The sequence below is a fragment of the Crotalus tigris genome, unplaced genomic scaffold, assembly GCF_016545835.1.
Source record: "Crotalus tigris isolate CLP2741 ecotype Arizona unplaced genomic scaffold, ASM1654583v1 scf7180000017731.4096049, whole genome shotgun sequence".
NCBI lineage: Eukaryota > Metazoa > Chordata > Lepidosauria > Squamata > Viperidae > Crotalus > Crotalus tigris.
This window is the reverse complement of record NW_024096599.1, coordinates 1865134-1883093: the sequence shown is the minus strand read 5'-3', so window position 1 is coordinate 1883093 and position 17960 is coordinate 1865134. Positions and strand designations below refer to the sequence as shown.

General features: G+C 41.4%; 1 protein-coding gene across 3 annotated transcripts in view; it reads right to left on the bottom strand.

Annotated features, from left to right (window-relative positions):
• Positions 1-17960, bottom strand: part of ANKRD12 (ankyrin repeat domain 12) — an 86804-nt gene that overhangs the window by 45099 nt on the left and 23745 nt on the right. For 2 of the 3 annotated variants that reach the window (XM_039339206.1, XM_039339205.1), the window contains exons 2-3: positions 17223-17359; positions 632-779 (exon numbers count right to left, since the gene is read on the bottom strand). In XM_039339206.1, coding sequence (XP_039195140.1) covers positions 632-779; positions 17223-17309 — 235 coding nt within the window. In that variant the 5' untranslated portion in view covers positions 17310-17359. The remainder of the gene's footprint in view (positions 1-631; positions 780-17222; positions 17360-17960) is intronic. The other variant, XM_039339207.1, reaches the window with a different exon arrangement.

Below are 17960 nucleotides of genomic sequence, written 5' to 3'. Positions count from 1 at the left end.
AATCATAAAGAGCAAGGTCATTAGATATTTTAAAACAATGGAATTTGTAATTTAAGCAATGGAGTGCATATTCACATCAATTCTGAGTACATCATCTGTCAAAATGAATATTTTAAGCTTCTTTAACTGAGAGATTTAAAGATGCACTGAATTATATATTTTAAATAAGTGGGATTTGAAGATGCTTAAATGTAAGTGATTTGTGTCCTCTATATTTACATATCAATACATTAATCTACAACAAATATCTGATCGTGTTCTTTATCAATTTGATTCTTTTTTTCTGCCAACACATCACTTATAATTAGCAATTGTGTTCATCATTGATATGCATGGGTATGAATTTATTTAAATGCATTAATAGGAATGCCCACACAAAATACTGTTGTAAAGCACCGATCTGACTTTAAAACAGATGCATAACAGGTACACTTGCTATGAATTCTATAAAATGAAATATTTTAATAGTTTCCCTTATAATTTAAGAGAATCACTTTGCTGAACTAATAGCTAAAAAATGGGATATTTCACTCTTATTTCACTATTAATTTTCATATTTTGTGACAAACCAATGTTAACAAAATTACCATAAGCATAATGAAAAGAGAAAATAAAACAAAAAAGGCTCTACCTGTATCTGAATTTCGATCTTCATTTCTGGATGGACTAACATTAAACTGAAGTTTACGTTTCATGGAAGATTTTTCTTTCATGTCCTTTCCCACATCACTCCTATCCACTTTTGCAGTTTTGCTGTAGGAGGCAATCTTGTCCTTGCTCTAATATAAACAAAAATATACTATGTTATAAGTACAATGTTTGCATAAGACCAATAATAAACAAAATAAGTGCATTCATTGAAAAGGCTTCAACTCAATTAGCTAACAACAGTTTCCCCTATAAACTATTCCTTAATTTATAACATTCTAGTAAGTATATTAAACTTTATTGTGAAAACTTTGTAAACATAGTTGAAACAAAATGCTAAAGAGCCAGATATCTCCTATTTTTTATAGATAAAAATAAAATTGTTATTGTGCAAACTGAGCTAGAATAAATAGAATTATGGAATAAAGAAGCTATTCCAAATCTCCCTATCTCAAGAAAAATTCTAGAACAAATTATCAGTTTGATCAACTTGTATCAAAATATTTTATTGAAGTCAAAAGAAAAATCAGTAAGGATATAATAAACTGATTCCTAAAACTACAACTGAATCCTTCAGGTATGTCAGTTTGTATGTTCTAATACACTACACATAATACACTACAGAGGGCATCTGAGTAACTGATTGAGCATATAATCAAGGGGTGGGTTTTTTTTTTTTTTTTTTTTTTACAAAACATACATACATATTCTGTTTATATATGCACCCAAAGGGAAAAACAATGGATTGCATTTTATCTTTCTCTTCAGCATTCTGTTTTAGAGTAGCAAAAAGTTAAGCGGACAAGCTTTTTGCATGAAAACTTTTGATAATTGTTTAATTGTGGCAGAGTACAAATTAAATGAATTAATAAAATAATTATCATAACCTACTTTAGCAAAAGTCAAAATGCATTTGGTTTTTCTTTACCTATCACCCTTATATTTAGGGCTTGTAGTAATTGGCCTAGAAACTACACCTTGCACAGTAAATAATAATTTTAAGCAAAACTTCAAATTCAACAAGTGGGATGCCACTTAAAACTGATAATATAGAAATCTCTATTATTAATTTTGGTGGCCTCTTATAGGAAAGCCAGGACAGAGATTGTTATACTTAATAGAACTGGAATTACTACAACTTAATATCACCAATTAAATTCTCAGGCATTTTCTGGTTTTTATGTGCACATCCAGCATCTCCAGAATTACTCTGATTTTGGCAATTGTTCTATGAAATGAAACATTTTTCATTAACTTTGATGCATGGATGGTGGGAGGGCCTAGCATTCATTTGGCAGTCTCCCTATACTAAAGTAGTTAATATATTCAAAAATTCATCAGGATGAATACAGAAAAACATATTAGAAATAAATCAAAGAAGACATGCTATAACAGACAGAAAGAGCTATTGTTATAAAACAGACAATATTAATGCACGAGAGCAAACTGTTTTGAAAGATTAATATGAAACAGAGAAAATCAAACTTCTTAATCTAATATTTCTTCACTTAGAACCTTAAAAACAGATCTTACTTTTTTCCAGCCATTCTATATAAATATACTGCTGTTAACCTGTACATTCCAACATTTAGAATTTATAATTTTCATTCATTCATTCATTCATTCATTCATTCATTCATTTCTCACATTTATATAGCTGCCCATCTCAGGACAAAGTAATTCTGGGTACCTTATAATAAAAACAATAATAAAATCCAAATGTTAAAAAGAATCACAATTAAAAAACATCAACAATATGAATATTAACAAGATAGTGGAGAGAACTGAATGCAGACATCTCAAATTCAGCAATTCAAATAAATCCCTAAGACATGACTGCTAATATATTACTGATACTTAATAAATGCAGATGTTATCCTCTATTTACACTGAAGCGTACTATCGGGATCTGCAAAACTTGCTTATTTGAGAATCAAACGTTAGAGAGGATTCTGAAATAATTTATTTCCCACCAGATTATGCTGACTTCCATCTGGAACATAACATCCCAGGACTGCTTCAAAGTTTTTCTAAAGTAAATCATCTGAACTGGAAGCAATTCAAAGAGTTCTGGGAAGAGCCCAGGTCCAAGCAGATGTATTTTATGTGGAATGTTATATGTAGGACATCATAAACTGCTTCCAGTTCAGAGAAACTACTTGCAGAAAGTGCCAAATTTGCCCTTGAAATGGCATTGTCCAGAAGAATATTTCTAAATACTGTAATTTCATGGAAGCAGAAGGAACTGCATAAGAATGGAAATATTAGAATATAAAGGATGCAAATTAAGTTTTCTTGACTGAGAAAACGCATAGGGTGCTAACTCAAATAAATGTCAATTTCAGTTTTAGCCAGAAGTTAAGTTATTTAATTTTAAGAGAATTGTTACTGATGCAAGTGACCTACTTCTATGGACATATTTAAAATTTTTAATATGTCCCATTCATTTATAAACGATGTAACCGAATCAATATTTCAATTTTGGCAGAATGATACCCTGTTTAAACTTGTAACATACAGTACATTTAAGTAACTAATTTATAAGTCTGGTTTAATTGTTAGATCTAATGGAAGATTTGGCTGATTAACTGGTTACACCTAACTATAATTAGATAAACTTTTCATGTTTCAGCTCTATCTTTTGCTTAACTATGTAATGCTGCATGTATATCTTATAAATAAACAATTTAGTAAGAACAATGTTCTAAAAGTGCATTTATTTATTTTTGCTTTAATCTGGATTTAATCTATTTCTATAATTGACAATGAAAATGGAAGGGTTCCTTGAAAGCAAAAAATGCTACTATCTGTATACCTTTTTCTAAGAGAAAATGCAGTTTGCATACCTAATTCACATTATTAACAGGCAGCCTCATTTAACAACTACTTGTTATATTCTGCATGGCAACAGCTACCCCGATCCTGTTATATTGTGTGAGCCACTCACCACATCCTCACCTGCCCAGCACCAGTCACTTGGTTCTGTTATATTTGTGCTGCACCTTGCAGGCCACTTACCCATCCTCCACACTTAACAACAGGACCCCTATCCCTGTTGTAATTGTGCTACACCTGATAGGGCACTTAAACACCCTCCATCACTTGGTAACAGCCACCTCCAGTTCCATCATGCTCACACTGCACCTTAACTGTTGGCTGGTCTGCTTGCAGACAGCCTGGGACTTGCTTAATAACTCACAATCCTTGCTTAACAACGGCAGTGTTAAGGATTGCTGTCGCTAAGCAATATTATGTTGTGCTTTATGATCGCATTACTTAATGATGGAAATTCTGATCCCAATTACCACTGTTTACCAAAGATTATTTGTATTCAGAAATAAGTCTTTATTGCAATCTTATCAATTAAAAATGTCCTCACTGATTCTGACTGAAACTCCATAATATTTGTTACAGAATAAGCACAAACGGACTGTTTAGAACTTTCTTTCACTATATATTTATAGGAAACTGCTATTAGTTTATTTTATTCTTCAAGATAGCCAAGAGATGAACATTACTGTAGTCAGAAATTCAAGCGAAGCCTTCCAAGAGGGAAAAAAACCCTGTCTTTTTCAGACAAAAAGTGACTTAAAAAGACAATTCCCAGTTGCACAATGCAGAAGCAATAAAACACACTATACCTACAAACAGAAAGTTTTTGCAATTTTGGCACAGTCAGTCTTAAAAGCCTCAAATAAATTTTCCTTATTTACACTCAGTAGACTAGCTATAAAATGTATGTTTTATTACAACAATGTATTAGTCTTTTGAAAATAGGCAAACACAGGAATATTAGTATGCAACAATTCACAATAACATTTTAACACATTAATTCAAAAGATAAAATATATTAGCTCTGTATTCATGCTAAACTGTTGTCAGGTATTGTTCCTTGATCACTCTATTCAAAGAAAGTTCATTTTACTCCAGAAAAACAGCTCTACTAGTAATTCGAGAGATTGCTAGGAAGAATGATTATCCAAAGGAATAAAAAAGAGCCTAATTATGTATCACAGTGATCAATGTAAGGTAATATACGTGCATCTTCAATTGGGGAACTTGTGCTATATACTTACCTACTACACTAAAGTGATATGCCCCCAGAGAATTATTATTTTTCAGAAACTGAAAACTGACTGCTGTTCAGTTATCTAATCAATGAGAAAAATCTGTACAGTAGATATCAAAAGCCAAAATAAACCAATCCTAAGGCATTCCAACTACTAAATCATATGAATATTTTAGCTATGTACTCTTGTAGCACAATTTTCATTAAGCAGATCTATAAGAATACAGTCAAATATACAGTCATATAGACAGAATTTTGCCAGATTAAACCTATCCTAACCTAATAGATATACTCTGGAAAATTCTAGGGCAGCGGTTCTCAACCTGTGAGTCGCGACCTTTTTGGGGGTCGAATGACGCTTTCAAGGAGTCACCTAAGACCATAGGAAAACACATATTTCCGATGGTCTTAGGAATCGAGACATTAGTGAGAATTTCTGCTCAAGGCTAGCTCCGCCAGCCAGCTCAGGTAGACAGGAAAGCAGCCACCTCAGCAGCATGGCGGGGCTGCGCTACCCATCGCACAGCAGCTACTGCCGCGTTGCCACGGCTATGAACCTCCTGCTCTGCGTCTTTCAGGTCCTCTTGCCTGGCTTCCGTCTGGGAGAAGCGCAGGGCCAAGGTAAAAAAAAAAAAGCCTGGTGAAATACTCCCAAGGGGTAGCGTTGATCTGTAGCGGGAGGTGAAGGGGGTGGGCAGGCGGGAGGGGGGTCAACCAGAAGGGAAACAGGTCTGATAAGGGTGAAGGTTGAGTGAGATTTCCCCCCTTGCCCCTCTCTCCGCCTCCCTTTGTGCAGCGGCGTCTCTGGCTGCTGCCTTCCCAGTCGCCGAGAAAGGGAAAAAAAGAGCCATGACCAAGTTCCCCTTTCTGCCTCGTTGCTTAAAGCTTTTTTTTAAAACGACCACTCGTTCAGAACTCCTCGGGCTTGTTTGCATGAGCTTGTGGCAGATCAGTAAATAAAGGGGTGGGGGAGTCAAACCGTCCAAGGCGTTTGCACCCTGAACATGTGGACGCTGCTTTCATGACTTCCCGTCCTGCTCTGGCAACACGCTGCTGCTGCTGGCTAAGCTGCGGCGCCAAGCTGGTCCCCACACCTCCTGGTTGCCCGGCCGCGCTCCACCCCCAGCCGCCCTCTCCCAGAGCCTCCCCCGTGCCGCCCGGCCAGCCTCCCTCACCGTCGGAGGCCACCTTGGCCCTCTGGCGCCCAGCGTGGCCCTGGGACTGGCAGGCAGGAGCAGCTCCTTCCCGGCTCACCAGGCTCCGGGCCTCAGAAGTGGCCAGGCAGCAGCAATGCCCGCATGTGCGTCGGAGGCCAGCTGGCCGGGCTGGGAGGGGAGAAGCAGCACCTTCCGAGCGGGAGTTGGCGCTCCGGCCGTGCCCCTCTCATGTGCGACAAGTCAGGGAAGGGTCGTGGTGGTGAAGGGCTGCGCGGCGTGGAAAGGGGCTCCCGCAATCCCGTCGCTGCAATGGCGCTCAGGAGGCTGGAGGGGTGGGCAGGTCCCGGGGGGGTGGCTGGGAGAGGGCAAGAGTGGGGAATGCTGGGAGTTCATCACCATCTGGAAAAACATGACTCTCCAAAGATCAATCCTTCCTTCCTTCCTTCCATCCATCCATCCATCTCCTTCCCTTCCCCTTCAATCTCTCTCTCTCCTTCCTTCCTTTCATCCATCTCTTTCCCTTCCCCTTCAATCTCTCCTTCCTTCCATCCATCTCTTTCCCTTCCCCTTCAATCTCTCCTTCCTTCCTTCCATCTTTCCCTTCCCCTTCAATCTCTCCTTCCTTCCCTCCCTCCCTTCCTTCTCAATCTCCTTCCTTTCCCCTTCAATCTTCCTTCCTTCCATCTCCATCCCTTTCCCTTCAATCTCTCTCTCTCCTTCCTTCCTTCCTTCCTTCTCCATCTTTCCTTTCCCCTTCAATCTTCCTTCCTTCCTTCCCCTTTCAATCTCCTTCCTTCTCCATCTCCTTCCTTTCCCCTTCAATCTCCTTCCTTCTCCATCTCCTTCCTTTCCCCTTCAATCTTCCTTCCTTCCATCTCCATCCCTTCCTTTTACATCTCCTTCCTTTCCCCTTCAATCTTCCTTCCATCTCCATCCATTTCCCTTCAATCTCTCTCTCCTTCCTTCCTTCCTTCCCCTTCAATCTCCTTCCTTCTCCATCTCCTTCCTTTCCCCTTCAATCTTCCTTCCTTCCTTTCCCCTTCAATCTCATTCCTTCTCCATCCCCTTTCTTTCCCCTTCAATCTTCCTTCTTTCCTTCCTTCCATCTCTATCCCTTCCACTTCAATCTCTTTCTCCTTCCTTCCTTCCTTCCTTCCTTCCTTCCTTCCTTCCTTCCCCCTTCAATCTCCTTCCTTCTCCATCTCCTTCCTTTCCCTTCAATCTTCCTTCCTTCCTTCCTTCCTTCCTTCCTTCCTTCCTTCCTTCCTTCCTTCCTTCCCCTTCTCTCCCTCCCAACATTTTTGAGCAAGGAAGAGTAAGCTTCTCCAGCAAGCATTGCTGTATTGTTTTTGTGATTAATCACTATGCTTTAATTATGTTCAATTCATAACAATGAAAATACACCCTGCATATCAGATATTTACATTAAGATTCATAACAGTAGCAAAATTACAGTTATGAAGTAGCAACGAAAATAATTTTATAGTTGGCGGTCACCACAACATGAGGAACTATATTAAAGGGTCGCGGCATTAGGAAGTTTGAGAACCACTGTTCTAGGGAATGGCTATCCTAAATCACTTCCTTTTCCTGTGATCCAGCTCCCTTGTCTTGTCTCTTCCCCTGCCCCACTTTCGCCTTGTAATGTGCTCTCTTACTCCTGAAAACTTGGTGTGTTACTGTAGTCCATCACATCACCCGCCTGTCATGGTTCCAATAGATGAAACCCATCAAAAGAACTTCAAGGCAAGAATTCTTCCTTAAAGAACATTTTATTCAGAAAACAAAGTATCGGCACTACATAGTTGAACCCAAAACGAAACTCTCTTCCCCCGGATTTAAAGTAACAAATTGCAATTCCCACCCCCAATAAGCAGTCATAAATCATGTTCTCCAATTAGCCTGAAATGTGGGCTTTCTCTCCAGCTCCTCAGCCCGCCAAACCGTTATCAGTTCGTCCTTTATTTCCCACAAAGCAGCGTTATTATTATGGCTAGCTGAGCTCAAGCATTCATCCCAATCCCCTTTCTGCACCTGATTTCTAAATAGAAGAAAAAGCAAGTTAAAAGCAAAGTGGAAATGGCTTTGGGGTGGACTTTCCCTAAGAGTCTGGGAAGCTTTAACTCTACCATAACTGGGTCTATAATTCTTATGATGGGGAAGGGACCTAGATACTTTGGTCCCAACCTCTTACTAGGTAACTTGAGCCATAAATATTTTGTGGATAAATAAATTTTTTCTCCAACCTGGAATGACCTTTTTTATCTTTTTTATCCACTTGTTTTTTGTATGTCTCGGAAGCCTTCTTCAGAGCGAGTTTCATTTTCCTCCCATCCCTTCACCCACTGGTCAAGCGTTTGGGAAGTAGAGGGTCCTTGAGGATATTTGGGTATTGGGTTGAATTCTTTTCCTGTGGCAATTTTAAAAGGCATAAACCCGGTACTGCTGTGAACAGTTATTGTAAGCCACCTCTGCGAAAGGGAGGTCAGTCCAGTTCGTTTGTTGATAATCCACATAGCATCTAAGGTACTGCTCCACTATTGAGTTCGTTTTTTCAGCTGCCCAATTCATAGATGGGTGAAAAGCCGACGACAGTCCCTGTGATGAGCCAATCAACTTGAGGAAACCCTTCCAAAACTTAGTCGTAAATTGCAATTATCCGTTTTGGCGCGCCTTACAGTGTGTAAATGTGTTTAAGAAACATCTTAGTTAGTCTCTGGGCTGATGGGAGTCCTTTGCAAACAATGAAATGATCCTGCTTCGAAAAAAGATCAATCACAGTTCAAATCACTGTATTTCCTCTGCTTTCAGGTAACTCGATTATAAAATCCATAGTAATTTCTTCCTATGCCTGCGAAGGGTCCGCAACCAGTTGTAATAGTCCAGGGTACTTCCCCGGAATTCTTCATGGTGGCACATACAACACAGCTTTTGACATAATTCTCCATGTCTTGTTTCAAACCTGGCCACCAAAATTGTGGACGAACCAGATGCAGTGTTTTTAAATAGCCAAAGTGCCCAGCTTGTTTCACATCGTGACTGTGCTGGAGAGCATTGAAGTGGAGGGTTTTGGGCAAATACAGCTTCTCCCCCTTGTAAGCCAATCCATCCCTGCATGTCAAGGAGGTTTGATTGTCTTTGAACCATCGATCATTGAGGAGTTCCTGTTTTAATTTTGTCGCCCCAGGGTTACCGGGTTTGGACTCTCGAAGACGGGGCTCTTCGTGGCATTAGTTGAGATGCAGCTTGTGGGGTAGCTATGATTGCTTCATTGACTTCTTCACGCTAACTTTTGTACTGAGGCAATCTGGATAGAGTGTCAGCTAAAAAGTTTTTCCCCTCTGGTATGTATTTCAGGGTGAAGTTAAATCAGCTGAAATACTGCGCCCATTGTACTTGCTTCGGGGACAGCTTGCGAGGAGTTTTCAGTGCCTCTAGGTTTTTGTGATCAGTTCATACTTCGAAAGTCACCTTACTCCTCTCTAGGTAGTGCCGCTAGTTTAACAGAGTCCATCGAATTGCAAAGGCTTCCTTCTCCCACACTGCCCACCTTCTCTCGCAGTGAATTCTTTTGAGGTGTAGGCACAGGGCTGCAGGACACCCTCATGATACTTTTGCAATAACATAGCTCCGACAGCCACGTCGCTGGCATAGGCTTGAATTACAAAGGGCTTCCCTGGGCAGGGGTGCTTTAGGACTGGCTCAACCGCAAATAATCTTTTCAGATATTTGAAAGCAGTTTGACAGTTCATAGTCCATGTCAGCAGCTGGCCCAGTCGCGGCTTCCCCCCATCTTTGCTGGTTTTTAACAAATCCGTGAAGGGTAAAACAATTTTGACAAAGGGGATGAATTGTCAATAAAAGTTGGCGAACTCGAGAAAGCTCTGAAGCTGTTTGTGAGTCTTCGGAGGTTGCCATTCGAGTACAGCTTTCACTTAGCCAGGATCCATTTCAATACCCTTACTGGAAATTCTATAGCCTAGATAATCCAGTCGGGTTTGATGGAACTCACACTTTGACAGTTTAACATATAGTTTGACATTCAACGATTTAACATTTCTCGCACTAGCTTCACATAGTCAGCCATATTCTGACTGTATATCAGGATGTCATCAAGATAAACCAAAAACCCCTTGTACAAATGAGTGTGTAGCACCTGGTTGATCAGCTGCATGAAACCAGCTGGAGCCCACTGTAGTCCAAATGGCATAACTTTGAACTGATAGCTCCCCATGGGACAGTTAAAAGCGGTCTTCCATTCATCTCCTTTTCTTATTCTCACTCGGTAATATGCCTCTCTTAGGTCCAATTTAATGAAGATGCTCCCCTTTGCTAGATGGGTTAGTAGATCCTTCAGGAGGGGGAGGGGGTACTTGTTCTCTATGTTCACAGCATTTAACCCTTTATAGTCCATGCAGAGAAGAAGCCACCCATCTTTTTTCTCTTTAAATAACACCAGAGTTCCCACCTGAGATTTGGCTGGCTCAATTAATCCTCTTGCTAGGTTTTTGTTCACATATTGTTGCAGTTCATCCATTTCGATGAGGGTCATGGCGTATATTCTCAGCCTTGGGAATTTAGGTCCCGGTAATAGTTCTATGGTGCAGTCATTGGGTCGATGGGGCAGCAGGATGTCGCACTTTCTCGCTAAACACCTCTGCTAGATCCCACTATTCGCTGGGGATAAGTGGTTTGCCCGGCTGGGGCATGGTAGCTATTTTTGCTGATTTGGTGGATGGCTTAGACCCTCCAGTAACGTTGGCCGAATCAAGAGGGGGTTTGGGCCCTATGGGTAATCTCACAGTCCTCATTCCTTTTTCCCACCAAATAAAAGGTTTTCATTTGTCTAACTAGGCTAGACCTAAAATCACAGCCTCAGTCATCTTCGGAGCCACCATGAAATGAATGAACTCCCAATGTTCATCTATTTCTAAGCATATAAACTCTGTCAGTTGTGTGACTAAAGTTCCTCCCATTAAAGAGCCACCTGCTTGTTCAAATCTCACGGGCTTGGAGAGTAATCTTGCCCGTATGCCCATCTTAAGGGCAAGTGGCAAGCTGATAACACACCGGGAATGCCCTGAGTCCATTAGCACTCTCAAATCCATTTGTACCCCCGTCTTAGGGACTATGAGTTTGGCTGCAAGAGAAAAAGATAGAACAGGTCGACTCATCACCGGGTCGTTCTCCCCTTCGTCGTCGCTGTCGTAAGAGGACAGAGCGGTGGCAGGTCCAGCTTGGGCCTCGGCGCTTTCCTGAATGACCTGGGTAACGGGTTCTTGTGTGATCCAGTTCAATTTCTCTTTAGCTGGCTGTTGGGTTGGTTTCTTCCTCACCGGTGGTCCTGATCTGCTTCCCTCTTGGGGGTATGGGATTGGGCAATTCGCTGCTCGGTGTCCCTGTTGTTCACACCCAAAGCATTTAATTGGTGGACCAGCAGGTGACTTGGGGGATTCCATGGCTGCAATGGCCGAGGACTTTCATGGAGGAGGCCGCCTGGTCTGCTCTGGTTTTGGCCCGGCTTCCTGAGGTGATGGCTTCTTGTAACAAGCAAGTTTGACGTCCAATCTTACTGCCGCCTGATATCACTCCTGTAATTGATTAGGGACAGCCCGGTAGATGCAGGCCTGGGAAAGGTGATCATCTAGCCCCTCCTTGAAGTGATGCACTTGGGATTGCTCAGGCCACCTTTCTATCCAACCTGCTACCTTGTGAAACTCTCTTATGTATTCCAATGCAGGTCTGCCGTCTTGCTTTATCTTGTGAATTTGTTTCTCTGCTTTGAGGGCTATGGACGGGTCCTCAAACCTGGCTCTTAATCCAAGGAGGAAGAGGTGGAGATCTCCCAGCTCAGGCACTTGCTCATTGTATAGATTGTTTAGCCACTCAGACACTTCCCCTTCCAGATTGGCCGCAACAACATCGACCATAGCAGCTGGATTTGGGTAGAAATTGGCATTGCGATTAAATGTGGGAATGTACTTGATTGAGGAAGAAGATCAGCTTCTCCGAATCGCCATCAAAAGTAGCTCTAAGGGGAGGTGTCATCATGGACTGCTGCCCCCCCATTGCGGCTGCACTCCCAATGGCAGGTGGCCTCCCTGCTGGGGCTATTGCCAGCGGCTGCTGACCTCCCAACGGTGGCTGCGGCATCCCCAATTGCTGCAGACCCCCCAGTGGCTGTTGCACGTTCAGGGGTTGTTGCCCCCCCATTGCTGCTGGGTTCCCAACGGTTGCTGGCCTCCCAGCGGTGGCTGCTGCGGCATCCCCAGTTGCTGAAGTCCTCCCATCGGTTGTTGTGCATTCACGGGGTACTGCCCACCCCATTGCTGCTGCATCCCGAACGGTTGCGGTGCCCTGACCTGCCCAGCCAACAGGTCATGCAGCTGTTGAATTAAATCTTGATGAACACTCACATTTGGGTCTTTCCCCTGTGCAGGCCTCGGGTGGCGCCAACAGTGATGCAGAGGGCTGTGACCAATAGTAGCAATGGTCAGAGCTCTCACGGTACCTGTGATGATCTGGACTCTGGTTGCCCCAGTGGTGGCTTGGGCTTCGGTAGTGGGGCTGTTCGACTGGGCTGTCATCATAATCCACCACCTGGAACCATCAGGTGGCAGTGGCTGTGGAGGGATCGCGATAACTGACCAGGGCCTCTCCAGTGGCTGGGGCTCTTGAGTTGTGAACGACGCTCCAGAGTCCTGGAGGAGCGGCGATGACTCGGACTGCCATGTCTAGAGTGTTGGCCGGGACTCTCCGTTCTCGCGGAGCTGGAGGTCAACGCTGGCGGCTTTGAAGATGGGGAAGCTGCCTGCACTCCATCAGTGGGGCTGGAGTTTCTCTTAGGCACAGATTGGCGTCAGCATGGTCATCATGTTCACTTGCATGCAAAGAGTGAGAAAGTTGTTCCCTGCTCCTCACCTCCAGCCCTTCAAATCTCTCCACCAACTTTTTCACCGACTGGCTACAGACTGTGGATAGGTACTTCCATTCTCCAGAATCCTCGGTGGTCGCCAACCTTCTGGCTCCCCGATGGTCCGGGGAGTGAGATCGTCAAGGGGCCCATGCTTGCAAGTCGGCTTTGGACGCTTTCGAAGAACTTGCCTTCAGCAGGGTTGTCTTGAGGTGCTTGGAGCCTCCACTGGGTAAGGTCCACTCTGATGACCAGATCAGGTCTCACGTCTTCAGTCTGGCCCCCTGCTGTGAAGCATCAAAAGTTCCTTTCTCCTCTGATGTGCTGTTTACAGGTGCTTCTTCCTTCTCCATGATGAGATCTTTCCTGAGTGTTTGTCAGCCTATTCCTCGACTTAGGGAAGGTGACTGGAGCTCGGGACCAGGATAGAAGTGAGTTTTGGATTAATGTCATGGTTCCAATAGATGAAACTCATCAAAAGAACTTCAAGGCAAGAATTCTTCCTTAAAGAATATTTTATTCAGGAAACAAAGTATCGGCACTACATAGTTGAACCCAAAACTAAAACCCCTTCTCCCAGATACAAAGTAATAAATTGCAATTCCCACCCCCAATAAGCAGTCATAAATCATGTTCTCCAATTAGCCTGAAACGCGGGCTTTCTCCCAGTTCCTTAGCCCGCCAATCGTTATCAGTTCATCCTTGATTTCCCACAAAGCAGCGTTATTATTATGGCTAGCTGAGCTCAAGCATTCATCCAACCCCCCCCTTCTGTACCTGATTTTTAAATAGAAGAAAAAGCAAGTTAAAAGCAAAGTGGAAATGGCTGCATTTTCATCAGTTGTCAGAGCAGGAATATCCAATGATTACAGTGTTGACAATGCCCCTGCTTTGTTATTATAGTCCGTCACACCTTGCCATGATAAGGGAGTGAAGGTAATAGCCCCCAACTCCAGATCATCACCACTGCACCAAGATAACTAGGTCTAGTACAGGGGTGTCAAACTGCTGGCCGACGGGCCGGATGCGTCATACCAAAACATCGTCTACCCCATTGCCGGCAATGGAAAAAAATCACAATACGTCGCAACACATCACATGACATTGTGAGTTTGACACCCCTAGTCTAGTATATAATCACTGCTATGAGGTTTATTTGTTTTTTATTGTGTCTTCAGATCAGTGTTGACTTCTGGTGACTGCCTGGACAAGTCCCTTTAGTTTCCTTGCTAAGGTTTTTCAGAAATGGTTTGCCATTGCCTCCTTCCTCGGATTGAGGGAGAATAACTGCCCAAAATCATCTAGCTGGTTTTGTGCCTAAGGACTAGAACTTATGGTTTCCCACTTTCTAGCTGCTATCTTAACCACAACAAAGTAACTTTCACTTTCACTTTTTTCCTTCTCTCCTCTCTTTGGTGCTTTGAGTAAGTCTTGATGCCTGGTGATTGCCTGGAGAAGTCCCTACAGTTTTCTTAGCAAGTTTTTTTTGTTTTTTTTAAGTGGTTTGCCTTTCCTTCTTCCTATGACTAAAAGAGACTGGTTTAAGGTCACCCTGCCTAAGACAGGACTAGAATTCACAGTCTCTTAGTTTCTAGCCTGGTACCTTAACTCTTGTACAACACTGGTATTTTTCTAATGAATTAGGTTCATAATGTGGGCCAGGTACATAGTTGCCCAGAATGCCTGAGCTAATTCTGAACCTGTGCTCAGAGAAGAGAAATCAATGTTGCTCAATACCATGAATTTGGGGACCTCCATTGCCAACCCAGCCACGGTCTTATGCAGTTTGGATGCGGAGCCTCCAACATAGCAGGAAGGCTGGTACAGTAACAGCAGTCCTATCTGATGCCTGTACTAGTGAGATTTCACTAGTGCAGACTCATAACCAGTTAGCTATGGAGCAGTACCTAAAAGCAACCAGGATCTCTCACATGGCAGCAGCTTCCTCCTGTCCTTGCTCTGAAGTTGGGCCACTCTCAAAACTCAAGTCAGCATGTTTCTAAGTGAAGACTCTTCTCGTTCTCTATCAGATCATGAAAGAGGAGGAATTATTCCAGTTAGATCTGATATTCAATAGCAACAGTCAAAGCACGGGACACTGTCAGATTGCCGGGTAAACCAGACAGGAAACATAACTAAATGAGTTAAATCTACTTTACTGTAAGACTATATTAATATAATCTTGTAAATCTAAGGGTACAAACTTCCCACTGCCACTTTTAACCATTTGATCAATTAGGGTGGGTCCTTCCTAAATTTCTTTTTCTGACTATTAAATCCTTGGTGGTTCCCCCTTCTCTTAACTGATTGATCCCTAGGCAGCATCTCTTTCTCTGAACCCCCAAGGTCATCTGCATATTCCATTACAGGCACTCTGGGCCTGAGCACAAAGAGCTGGAATGTAGAATCTATACAACAGGTCAAGCATGCCTTCTCTGAGAGCACCTTGAACTATCTCCCACTATATCTCCCTTGCCCATCATCATAGGCATATATCACAGCCTGTTCCTACCCTCAACACACTAATCCTATCATGTCGTCCCCTCCCTCCCAAACAAAAGGCCTCAACTCACATTCAGATGACATAACCACCCACCAGCTCTCTAATCAGTTCTTTAGGATCTTCTGTCTAACACTCAGAATCTCTAGTCAGATGAACAGCTGATCAATGAGGCTCCACTGCCAGCTCACGTTCAATCCAAATAGCTGTATAGTCCTGTCCTAGCCATGATCAAGGATGTTCATCAAACAGATCTTCCTGATCTTTCATCTCCTTTGCTGCTACTCTTTACTGCTGCTGCTGTTACTATTGTCACAAAAAGGAAGTCTGAAGACCCCGAGTCCATACATGACCTCCTCAGATACAAAAAACCAACAAGCTTTTTCTAAAACTCCTGCATTCTGATCCCAACATAAATATATATATACACATCCAGGAGGAGGAAAAAGCCTGCAGATCTCTTAATGTTTTGTCATTCTTTATGCTTTCCTGTATGATTCTATGTTGCAACTAGGAATTGTTTGGTCAGAATCAATCCTTTTGGGAAGATTCATTATTGTTTGATGTCTCCATTTCAAGATTGTCTCCACTTATGAATCAGTTGAGCCCTAGAGCTTTAGACATTTTTTGTAATCTTTGCCAGATTAGTAGGCATAAGGACTCTTTACAAACGTCTATACAAATTTCATTTGAACAGGATGTGGTCTATAAGCTGGTATGAATCTTACTGTAATGAAACAAGGTAAGATTATGAGATTTACATAGGCTGGATCTGGCCCAAATCAGCACTGATTATTTAATGAAGTATCCAAATAATTGGCTATAGGTATCCCTTTAACAGAATTGCTTGAAGTAGGGGTAGAGGTGGGGAACAGTAATACTTTTCCACATTAGCACATTGTATGTTGAATAACTTTGTCAGTAGGATCCACATGAAACTTTGATAACATTCTGGGGCAAAAATATGTAAAAGTTCAGAGAAACTCAAATGGGAAGAATACTTTTAATAGAATGCATTCATGGCAACAGAAAGCACCAATTTACAAAATAAGAATTTCAATTACAAAAGTCATTGTGGAAGCACCAGCAATTTTAGTACAGGATTGGTTTATTAAACTAATATTGAAACAATAAAAACAACAATTATTGTATCAATTTATGAGTCTTTAAAATCTTAATGAAAAGTAATTGAATTAAAATTCATTCAGGCAAGTAGTATTATGTAATTAATTCCACGAACAGGTGTTAAATCTTGAACATTTCAACTCATCACATATTATAACTATGATTCTATTGTTCCTGAATGACTATTCCAGAAATTATAGATACTAAAGACTTCCCTTCCATAAACAGGAAATGACTAATTAGCAATGCTTCTTTTCAACAAAATCCAGTGGCCTTTCCTGAGATAAACTTTAAACTATTTAATTAGTTTTCTCCTCTTCTAATATTTCATACTGGATGAAGTTTACTGAGATAGAACAGGAAGTGACAATTTCTATAATACAATTTCCCATCTCACCTCATTTTACTACTGTTTCAAATCTTAAAATTAATGCTATGAAATACCATATTCAGTATGTTAAATGAAACAGTGAGTTTACCTTCAAGCAATTTCACCAATTATTATATATGACTGAAATGTTTTATAAAAAAAATACAATAAAAAATATTATATCAAAGGAGTAGGGTTTTTTTTAGCATGTGACTATAACAATTCCTTTTGGTACCAATTTTGTTGTTGTTAATTGCGAAGTCGCGTCTGACTCATCGCGACCCCATGGACAACGCTCCTCCAGGTCCTCCTGTCCTCCACCATCTTCTGGTACCAATTGGTACCAATTAAAATCCATTTATTCAACTAATTGTTTTTAACTTACAAAGATTCCATTTCCATAAATTAGCTAAAATGTAATCTTAAGTTTCTTTTTATACCTTTCTTCCAGTTGGTTTCTCCACCATGGTGCTATCGCTGATAGAATTCTGAACTTGAACTGTCTTTGTTGACCCAAACCTGGGCATTTTATAGTTGTTCACTAAATTTATCTTGCATCAATATGCTCATTATGTATCTGCCAAGTAAAAGAAAGATAAAGAAATAGAAATAACCACCTGTATGTATGAAATTATTCAGCTACACAGATAAGAAATGCACTTCAGTCTTTACAAAATTGTTTACATGTAATAGCATAATTAAATTTTACTGAGGCTCTTAAAAGCATAAATATACTAGATAGATATGATTCTGTTATCTTTATTCATGTGATAGACATAATGAAATGAAAAACAACCCCTATGGTAATAGTGGAAGTGAGGTAGCTGGCATTCTTTCTGTCAATGCAGATTATCAACTTAGACTCAATCAATATAATTTTCAGTTGCTTATTAAAAGATATTGAAGTTAAAGTAGCACCACTTACTATGGAGGCTAAATCGTATGTCGAACAGTTGAAGGAGCTAGGTATGTCTAGCCTATTGAAGAGAAGGATTACAGGGGTACGTGATAACTGTCTTCTAGTACTTGAGAAGAGGGGATTGACATTCTCCAAAGCACAAGAGGGCAGGATAAATAGTAATGGTGAAAGCTTAAAGAGAGATCTAACCTAGAAGTAAGGAGAAATTTTCTGACAATGAGAACAATCAATGGGATAACTTGCCTCTTGTTATGAATGC